The 10,554-nt window shown below is 46.9% G+C and overlaps 1 protein-coding gene and 1 long non-coding RNA gene across 3 annotated transcripts in view; both read left to right on the top strand.

Annotated features, from left to right (window-relative positions):
* Positions 1–8,317, top strand: part of LOC107834811 (uncharacterized) — a 12,974-nt gene extending 4,657 nt beyond the window's left edge. Inside the window, exon 3 of the long non-coding RNA XR_001660637.1 lies at positions 8,173–8,317. This is a non-coding gene — a long non-coding RNA (uncharacterized LOC107834811). The remainder of the gene's footprint in view (positions 1–8,172) is intronic.
* Positions 2,100–6,686, top strand: LOC107834810 (uncharacterized). Of its 2 annotated transcripts, XR_001660636.1 has the most exons (3): positions 2,100–2,786; positions 3,586–4,279; positions 4,453–4,475. XR_001660636.1 is itself a non-coding variant. In XM_016666706.1 (2 exons), the coding sequence occupies exons 1-2, from the start codon at positions 2,550–2,552 to the stop codon at positions 4,003–4,005; spliced, it is 657 nt and encodes a 218-aa protein (XP_016522192.1). In that variant the 5' UTR covers positions 2,100–2,549; the 3' UTR covers positions 4,006–6,686. The 2 variants fall into 2 exon arrangements, 1 of the variants encoding a protein (XP_016522192.1); XM_016666706.1 differs by having other exon boundaries at positions 3,586–6,686.
* Positions 8,318–10,554: the final 2,237 nt, after the last annotated feature.

Raw genomic sequence — 10,554 nt, 5'->3', positions numbered from 1 at the left:
ATCAGACGTAAAATGTACATAAATCCTTAGCTTTCATTCAATATAAAATCAACCCAAATCTGCATGTAGATCCACAGTGAAATGTGTGTTGAATCAACATCGATTCAATGTAAAATCAACAGGAATATACATGCAGATCCACGTTCAGATGATGGTTGAATCAACATTGATATAATGTCAGTAATGGTTGAAACTCTAACGTTGATTCAACATACAAGTCACCGACCACTTTCGATGTTTCAATGTCAGCGTTCAACGTTGATTCAATGTTTCTGGCTGACATTGATTCAATGATGTTTCAATGATTCTGTGCTATCTGGGAATCGAGGCAGCCATTTTAAAAATGTCCACCAGAATAAGGGAATACAATAAAATATGATTTCTCTGGTTCAAAGTATGAATGCTATGACACGCTCATCTAATTGGAGGTTTAAATGCAAAATATTATGTTGACATTTTGAGAATCATTGTGAAAAATGGTGGCCATCTTGAATTTTTCAGTGGGTCCTGGGAACATATTCCAGATTAGGTTGTTGGATCTGCATGTGGTTCAGCTTCAGCCCAGTGGGCCAGATTGTTTCTGCAGGACCGGTTCTGACCCGTTGGGTTACGGAGCCAGGCATTTCTGGCTGCCTGAGGGCAGAGACCTCTCTGATTCCTCCACGCCCGGTGGGCAGCAGATTTCCTGAGCAGGAAGCTGACTGACTGTGGTTTCAGGTGAAACAGAACCAGAACCGCTCAGAACCTCAGAGCTCAGGATGAAAAACACAAATACTAAAAGTCTGTTTTATTTCTTTATTTAAATTAGATGTTTTTATCCCAACAAAATCGGTTTCGGCTTTGTTGGAATTATTTTGCTTTTGTCTGTTTTTCTGTCAGTTTCACCTAAAAAGGCCAAAAATATAAAAGTAAAATGTCTGATTTAGTTTCTAAATAAAGTAAAATGTCTGAGCGGTTGTATCTTCAGTCCAGCAGATCCGGTCCTTGGTTCTGTTGCTCTGCAGTGGAGCTGAACATGAAGCTGCAGCGTCTTCCTTTGTTGGACTGAATCCTCTCTGAAGCAGCCACTGGTTTCATGCCCCCTCCCAGTTCAGCTCCCAGTGCTCACTGGGAGACTAACAATGGCCCAGTGCTACACAAACAAGCTCTGTGGGAGTTGTGTAACAGCTGAGTGTGGCCCAGTTTGCTCTGCTGAAGTTCTGGACGGAAAGGAGGAACCTGAAACCAGAAGAAGTGGAAGATCTGGGAGGTAAAAATGAAAATGTGTGTTAAATGTTAGCATCAGTAACTGATCAGTTTTATTTGATCAGAACCTTCTGGTCTGGACCTGCTGGTTCTGCTTCTTCTATATTTCTCCACCTTTTAATTAACTTCGCCATGATAACATTTAACCCAGCCTGAAACCCAACATGGCGATGTTTTTTTGTAGAACCTCCTGGTGGCAGCAGGAGGGAGGCGGAGCTTCTTCTTCTGCTGCTGGCTCTGTGGATGTTTGCTGGGTTTTCTTTTCTAATAATGCAGCAGATCATTTCAGATAAATCTTTTGTATGCAGATCCAGAACCTAACTTGGTGCAGATGTTTTCAGAGAACTGTTTTTTTTTTTAACAAAACAAACAAACTGCACACTACTGAAAAATTCAAGATTTTCAAGATGGTCATCAAGAAAATGTATTTTTCTTTAAATTTGCCAATATTTACCAGATGTCATACATAATTGGACACATAGAACTCATATTAATAACTTTTTAGTTTTTCAAGATGGCCACCATGGTTGTCCCAGAAAGTAAAGTCTTGCACTAAAATCACCAATTAGATGAATGTGTTTGGTGTCAAATAATAGCGAACAAATATAAAAGACTTTTTGGTTATTTTTCCAGAAGCTAAAGCTAAACGCTAGCACAAAACATTAGCCGAAGCTAGCGCTAAACAAAATCTCTCATCTTCATCTCCTTCCAGTGGTGAGTCGCTAACAGCAAAGTCCTTGGTTTCAGATTTTGCTATATTAAAGTTGTATAAACATAATAACCACTTTCAGATTCTACATATTATCACTTTACATCATATGAACAGGAGGACCAAAATGGAAACATTGATGACACACAAATTTAATCCAAGTCATGAAAATGGGGAACGTTTTATTTCAATAACTTGTTTGAGGCTCACAAACGACGGCCATCTTGAAAAATATCCATGGGAAATTGAATATCATCCGGGTTAGCATGTCATGTCCGTGATCCTAATAAAGTTCTGTCTGGTGAACATTTGTGTTCAGCTGAATAAATCAGAACAAACTGGACTGAAAAGCAGCTAAAGTCCCTGAAGGACCGACAGAAGTCCTGGCAGCCCGGGAGGAACTCCGAGGTTCTGAGTCCGGACCGGTTCGGGTTCTGAATAGCTGCTAGGATCAGACTAACCGGGCTCTGGCAGCTGGCTCTTTAACGAGCAGCAATGCGCGCTCCCGTCAGCATGAGACGGGCCTCCACACGAACGCGCAGGCGGTCCATTAGCAGCAGCTGAGCCGGACTGGTACCGGAGAGGAGGGGCAGGAATGCGGGCTGCAGCAGCAGCCTCCCCCAGCCTGCAGGTCGGACCGGTCCCGGTCCCATTCGGAGCTCCGGAGCATCTCGCCGGTAGGAAGCCGCAGTACGCAGGCGCGGCCGCCTCTGCAGAGGAGGATGGTGGGAGTCCGAGTCCCGGTCCGGACGGGCTGAAGTGGGGCGAAGGTTGCGCCGCGGAGCGTCCGCTGCGGAGGTTCACCTGGAGCCGGAGTCCCGCGGAACGCAGCGTGAGTACAGCCGAACACGGAGGCTCGGTTCTGATGGGGCACGGAACCAGATATGGACCGGTATCTGAGCCAGCCGGGTCGCCTCTGCGGCTCAGGTCCGTTTCTGGTTTCAGGTGTGGCTGCTGCAGAGGGGCGTCTGGACCTGCGGGGGTTCTGCAGACTGAACAGAACCAGGTCCGGTCCGGTTCGGCTGAGTGAGGTTGAGTTCTGTAGCCTTAACCTTCTCCCGCTGGGTTCGGGAGGTTCTGAAACCAGATCAGAGTTCAGTTCATCCCGATGAGGGTCAGCTGAAGGTGGCAGAGGCTCATCCTCCAGAACCACCAGACCCAGTTCGGCCCGGTTATTAAAAGGGTTCTGCTGGTTCTGATTCTTAAGAACTTTTGGATGTGACTTTGGTTCTGGCGTCTTTACCTGGGCTGCAGGTCAGAACCGTTCTGTTCCGATCCAGAGACGATTTTCAGCTGACTCAGCATTTCTGACCCAGAACTAGAGGTTAAAGGTCAAAGCAAAGCGAGCTCTGATTGGTCCAAGCACCAGTTCTGATCCTGGTGCTGGTTGTTTTGATCCGGATCAAATCTGGGCTGAACAGAACCTTTTGGGTCGATGCTAAGCTCTGGCTCTGGCCCGGCACCTCGGAACCGTTTAGAGTTCTGACCCGCTTTCAGTGGGAGCAGAACGCAGCTCAGAACCGGCCCAGACAACGGAACTGGTGCTGATGCTGAGCTTTCAGTCAGCAATGAGGACCGGGTCACGTGACCTGCAGTCACAGTGACCTCTGACCCTCTGTGTGTTGATCCAGAACATGGATGACGGCGCGACGGTGGCGACGCGGCGGCGGCCTCTGGTCCGAGCCGCGTCGGAGGACAGCGACTCGACCTCCGGCGGCTGCTGCCCGTTGCCGGGCGACACGCTGCCCTGGAACCTGCAGAAGCACCAGCGCATGAAGCGGTCCAAGTCGGCCTCGGGGGACGTTCTGGACCCGGCGGAGAGGGCCGTGATCCGGATCGCAGGTGAGGCGCTGCGGCGGCTACCATGCCAGACTGTCGGACGCCGCGCGATTTACGCAGAGCTCCAGTTAGAGCAGGGGTGTCCAAAGTGGGTCCTGGAGGCCCGGCATCCTGCACGTTTTAGTTCTGTTCCTGGTGGTAACAACCTGTTCAGCTTGTCAATGTTTCTCTTAGGGCCTCAAACGAGCCATCATTTGATCCAGGTGCGTTAAACCAGGGAGAGACTAAAACATGCAGGATGCCGGAACTCCAGGACCCGCTTTGGACACCACTGAGTTAGAGGGTTTCCTGTTAGCATGTTTCAATTAGCGGGTTTCCTGTTAGCATGTTTCCATTAGCGGGTTTCCTGTTAGCATGTTTCCGTTAGCGGGTTTCCTGTTAGCATGTTTCCGTTAGCGGGTTTCCTGTTAGCATGTTTCCATTAGCGGGTTTCCTGTTAGCATGTTTCCATTAGCGGGTTTCCTGTTAGCATGTTTCCATTAGAGGGTTTCCTGTTAGCGGGGTTCCATTAGCGGGTTTCCTGTTACCGGGGTTCCATTAGCGGGTTTCCTGTTAGCATGTTTCCATTAGCGGGTTTCCTGCTAGCGGGATCCCATTAGCGGGTTTCCTGTTAGCATGTTTCCATTAGCGGGTTTCCTGTTAGCGGGGTTCATTAGCAGGTTTCCTGTTAGCATGTTTCCGTTAGCGGGGTTCCATTACCGGGTTTCCTGTTAGCAGGTTTCCTGTTAGCAGGGTCCCATTAGCGGGTTTCCTGTTAGCATGTTTCCNCAGGGTCCCATTAGCGGGTTTCCTGTTAGCATGTTTCCATTAGCAGGTTTCCTGTTAGCAGGGTCCCATTAGCGGGTTTCCTGTTAGCATGTTTCAGTTAGTGGGTTTCCTGTTAGCATGTTTTCTGTTAACAGGTTTTCCGTTAGCATGTTCCCGTTAGCGTTTTTCCAGTTAGCATGTTTCCTGTTAGTGGGTTTCCAGTTGTGTTGATGATTTTATTCGTTTCTCATAGCACTCTGTTTAATCAGGTTTAATCCCTGATCGTATCTGAGCCGGTTCTGGTTTCTAAGAATGATCCAGTTGGTGGAACTGCTGCCTTGCAGCGGGAAGGTTGTGGGTTCAGTTCCCAGGCTAGAGTCTTTCCGCATGGAGTCTGGAAGTTCTCTGGGTTGGTTCTGGTTTGATTCTGGGTCGAGTCTTCATATCAACATAAATCAGTTTCAATTGTGTTTTCCATTGTGGATGAAAGCAATAAATATTAGATTTTGTCAAGTACAATCAATAAATCTTCAATACACGTAAAATCCATCGATCAATAATCAATTCAGTCCTAACAGCTGAATTGCTGAAGGAGCTCAGGGTTTCAGCAGCTTTTCAGTTTTCTGGAAGTTTGTTCCAGATCTGTGGAGCATAGAAACTGAATGCTGCTTCTACATGGTTCTGGTTCTGGGGAAGCAGAGCAGGCCAGTGAAGGACTGTAGACCCGGTTTTGGGTTTTCACCTCGCTGCAGTAATCAGGACGGCCACCAGGGGTCAGCATGTGGAGGTGAATCCGGTCAGAACCAGAATCTCCAGCCCATCAGCATGCAGGTCCAGCAGGCTGCTCCTTTCTTCCTGCAGAGGACAGAACGGTTCTGGTCGTATTTACTTAGTGGGGGAACCAGACTGGACCGAAGGGAAGCCATCTCCCTAGGAGATGCAGGAGGAAGCTCAGAGACTCCTCTGACCTTTGACCTATGTCTGCTCGGCTTTTATCTCTTCAGTCAAACGATGGTTTCTGATTTTATTTCACAGCAAAATGAAACATTTCCATCCCAAAATCTGATTTGGTTCGGTCCGTTTGGAGAGAGCCCGGTTCTACTCCGCTCCAGGTGAACAGCAGTTCTGGGTTTTTGGGGTCATAGCCTTCATACTTTGAACCATATATTTCCCATCTTTCAATATGGCCGCCATGGCTGTAATGGAGAATACAACCTTAGCATGCGCTAAATCTAATCGCGTAAAACCTTAGCATGCGCTAAAGCTAATCGCGTAAAACCTTAGCATGCGCTAAATCTAATCGCGTAAAACCTTAGCATGCGCTAAAGCTAATCGCATAAAACCATAGCATGCGCTGAAGCTAATTGCATAAAACCTTAGCATGCGCTAAAGCTAATCGCGTAAAACTTTAGCATGCGCTAAAGCTAATCGCGTAAAACTTTAGCATGCGCTAAATCTAATCGCGTAAAACCTTAGCATGCGCTAAAGCTAATCGCATAAAACCTTGGCCTGCGCTAAAGCTAATTACATAAAACCTTAGCATGCGCTAAAGCTAATCACGTAAAACCTTAGCATGCGCTAAAGCTAATCATGTAAAACCTTAGCATGCGCTAAAGCTAATCACGTAAAACCTTAGCATGCGCTAAAGCTAATCCAGTAAAACCTTAGCATTCACTACCTGATCTGTGGAGGATCGTGGTCAGAAACTGCAGCAGGCTGCTTCTGGATCCATGAGGACATTTTCGCTTTGAACTCAAAAGGTTAATTTTTACTCATCAAGAAAGGAAACATTGAAGTTTTAGTTGTTGGATAAATCACAGCTAAATCTGGAGGATTTGGGAAACTTTTTACTTCATGACTCACTGGTTGCCAGGGCAACCGTAACCCCAGCTGCTGCACCGCAGCCAATCACATTGCTCCATGCTGAAATGTTTCCCACATTCCTTATGACGGAACCCTGCCAGTTTCTCCAGATAGCTGAGCAAACATCAGAGTCTGGTCCTGCTGTTATTCTGTTACAGAGACTAACCCGGTTCTGTCTGGACCTCAGCCATTCAGTCCATCAGAACCATCAGTCAGTCTAACCGGGTCACAGAACCTGGATTTTACCCGACCCTGTCGTGGTTCTGATCCGCTCTCCAGGTTTTACTGCATTTATCTCAGTTCTATGCAGGGGTAGAAGTAGGGGGGTACGGTCGGGTACTGCTACCCCTAAAAGATTTAGCGGGGTTCGCAGTACCTGAGAGAGGAGCGGCTGTCTGCTGTAAAGCATCAACGACTGATTAGTTTTCAAGAACAATCTAAAATATGACTTAATCAGTTAATAAATAGCTTTTTTCCCATTTCATATAGTTTCTGAACTGTTCTTTACTGTAGCAGGGCAGCAACACGTCGGTCTCAGCATCAGGTGACAAACTGAACGCTGCTGAGACCAGCAGGTCCTCCTCTGATTGGCTTAAAACGTTCAGAACTTTATTAAAGAACAACAAAAATCAACAAAACTTGTTCAAATTAATGACCCAGCAACAATAATAATCTCAGTAATTATTGTTTCAACAAGGTGTTGCGCAATTCTGTGCGTTTCGGTTCCGTTACCAAAATAACTAGAGCAGGAGTTTAAATGAACTAATCAACCTGAGAGGCTTATTAATGATCACAAAATAAATATCAAGCCTGAAAACCTGATATCATAACGGACTGAATGTTTTTAACGTAATCTCTGGTCGGCCCGTGGCGGTTGCCATGGCAACCGGTGTGTTTAAATGACAGAGAGTAAAAAGGTGGAGTGGTTTTCAGTTGCTCACCTGTTCAGGTTGTTTTACCTTTGTTTACCTTTGCTGTGGCTCTTTACAGCCGCCGTAGTTTCTGAACATTCAATAAACCACAAACCTGGACTGATGACCTCGTTCTTTGTGAGTATAAGTCATTCACAACAAACATCAAACACGGTAAATATGTTTCATTAAGTATTTAACAGACAAATGGCTTCTACCGCCATAATTATGTGAAATTAAATTAATTGTCTAATATAAAAATAGTTTGGTGCTGTCGGGCTCAGAGTCTGAGAGGCTTTTCCTTTATCAAACTATTTTTTTTTTTGCCTCTTATTTAGTGGAAATATTGATGTTGATGAGATTTTCTCCAAAATTAAAACATTTATGAACCTTAAAGCTCCACTGTTGAAAATGAGAAGCTAACATTCACAAATGACAGTGAAATAAAATCCAGTCCAACATCTGGTTTGAGGTTATTCCTCTGGAACCTGTTGGAGGAAAAACATCCCAACTTCAGCAGATGAGCTTTAACCTATCAGAGCTCTGTGGTCCCTCCTGTCAGGATGAGGAGGAGCCATGTTGGGAAGATGAAGCTGCAGGATCTGCAGAACAGGTCATGATGCTGGGCTGCTGATTATCCCTCTGTCTGGACACAGGATCAATAGAACCAGTTTAAAAGATAAAATGAATGGTTATATGCCAGACATGGAAAACTGGGATGACTCCATGAAGTTCAGGATTTAGGTCTCATGGCATCTCAAGGTTCAACATGGCAGCCAGTGGGTGGAAGGAGGAAATACAGCTTTATTTTGTAGCAATTCAAGAGCTACCAGCTTTTATCGCTTCGCAGAGCTACAGGAAACCCTGTGGCTGTTACCGTGGGAAAAGTTTCACCGTCTGCAGCAAATAATGCGATGCTGCCGTCACACACTCCACCGTCACGTTGACCCGCAGTGGAGGAGTGCTGTCAGAAACGTTCTGCTGCTGGTTCTGGTTTCAGAGGTTTTTGTCGTTTCCTTCAGTGGTTGTTGGTGCAGCGCCCCCACAGGCCAGGAGGGGAACAAGTTGGTTTGACTCAGACCAGAAGAAAGAGAACCACAGCAGAACCCAGTTTACCGGACTACCAGATGATCAGAGACCGGTTTTGTTCAGCCGGGACTGGACCCCCAGGCTCCTCTGACGCTTCACAACGCCTGCTGCAGAAGAAGAAGAAACCAGAACCTCCCAGTGATCTGGGAGACAGTTTTAAATCAGCTGAAGGAGTTTGTCTTGTTTGGTGTCGGGTTCTGGTTCTGACCCGGTATCATGGAGTCCATAGATCTGGGTCTGTTCCAGGACCAGCTGGAGTTTCTGTCCCATCATTGGGGTCCATTTGGGCCGGGTTCTACTGGAAACAGGAAACAGAAGAACCCCTCGCTGCTCTGCCTCTGGTTTCTGTCAGCCAGTCGTGTTTCTGTGTTTTGGGCGCTGTGCCTTTAAGAGCGGGCAGGGTGAGTGTGTGTGTGTGTGGGTGTGTGTGTGTGTGTGTGTATGTATGTATGTGTGTGGAGCTGACAGCTGGGGCTTTAACAGCACTGAGGAGAAACGGGTCGGCTGGTTCTGAAACAGGAAAGTTTGAGGTGAGAGAATCCTGACCCGGTCTGATCCAGATCCAGACCCAGCCGGACCATGTCCCTGCCGATACCCAAAGCGGGTCAGCGCCAGCCGGAGGAGCAGGACTTTGTCCGGGCCTACGAGAACGTCAGAGAGAAATATAAAGGTAATGTGAGGTTCTGCTGGGTTCCAACAGAACCTCTGAGGCGTGGTGCAGCGGAAGCAATCAGGCCAACAGGTCCAAATGGACCTAGTTCTGGTTCTGGTCGGTCTGGATGAACTCTACAGCAAAGTTTCATTCCTGGTCCTCCAGGCGGTGATCAGGTGGAGAATCTCTGAACTAGTGGAGGAGACATGCTGGTGGCGGCAACGCCAACGATGATGGTTCTGGTTCTGTTTGTTCTGGTTCTGTTTGTTCTGCTTCTGTTCTGGTTCTGTTGGGTCTGCCGGAGCATCAGGCTGGTCTCCATGCCGTGTGTCCTGAACAAGCAGAGCCTTCCTCTCAGCGACCACAGCGCTCTGTGGTGGCTGCTGCATCACTTCCTGTCACGCCGCTTCACTTCCTGTCAGGGTGCTGCATGGCTTGCTGCTGATGAATCAGTTTCAGCCTACACCACCCAGATCTACACCACCCAGATCTACACCACCCAGATCTACATTCCTTCAGTCAGAGGCTTTAATCTGCTGCTGGTTTATAAATCACTGAACAGATTAAAGATCTTTTTTTGCTGCTGGATCAACCTGGTGGTTCTGGTTCTGCTCTGCATCCAGAACCAAACATGGAGAAGCTGTATTCAGCTTCAATGCACCACAGATCTGGAACAGAGAACTGAAAAACAGTGAAAACCCTGAGTTCCTTTACGTCTATAAACCCAGTGGATTGGAATCGACTTGATCAATAATCTGATGATTTAGATGATTCCGCTCATCACCATGTAATGTCGGTTATTGATTTCCAGAAAGCTGTTTTCTGGTTTTATCAGTGAGGTTTATGCTAATGCTACGGTGGCCTGGAGGTTCACACAAGCTGGATGATAGAAAGTAGGAAATAGAATGATTTTTGGAAGTCCTCCAGGTCACTAGGGGGCATCTGCAGCAGGTAGTATCACCTAGGTAAATATCCTGATGTTCTGTGTGTAAAACACATTTCTTCCTTCCTCCAACTTTCTCCTAGAGACTCTGCCCGGTTCCAGATGATCTGACGCTCAACGCCCCCTGCTGGTCTGGAGGAATTCGCTTCAGTTCTAACTTTATTAAACACGAAGCTTCAGTTTAGTGCAGCCGGTTTGCTGCACTTCTTCTGTCAGTTAGGTTTTTTTCGTGCGTTTTGCAGTTTGCCATCATGAATATTTCTCTGGATCTCATGATGAGTTGAACTGCACAGGCAGAACTTTCTCTCTACGGGGCCTCATTGGACTGGGTCAGCTTCTGGTTCTAGTCGGGTTCTGGTACCAGGTCTCGGGTTTCTGCTGGGTAAACATTTCTTGGTTCTATTTGGTTCTGTTTAAGCTAAAACCCAGGAGTTCTGCTCTGGTTCTGACCGACCTTTAACTTTTAGCTCTGGGTTGTTCTGATTAAACCTAGAAACAGCCGGGTTCTGGTGGTGGGATCCAGTTCTGGAGAACTTTGGGTCCACTGAACCCTGCA

The sequence above is a fragment of the Poecilia formosa genome, unplaced genomic scaffold (genome assembly GCF_000485575.1).
Source record: "Poecilia formosa unplaced genomic scaffold, Poecilia_formosa-5.1.2 Scaffold780, whole genome shotgun sequence".
Classification (NCBI taxonomy): Eukaryota; Metazoa; Chordata; class Actinopteri; order Cyprinodontiformes; family Poeciliidae; genus Poecilia; species Poecilia formosa.
Note: the sequence above shows the minus strand (reverse complement) of the source record. Positions and strands in the feature narration are given on the sequence as shown.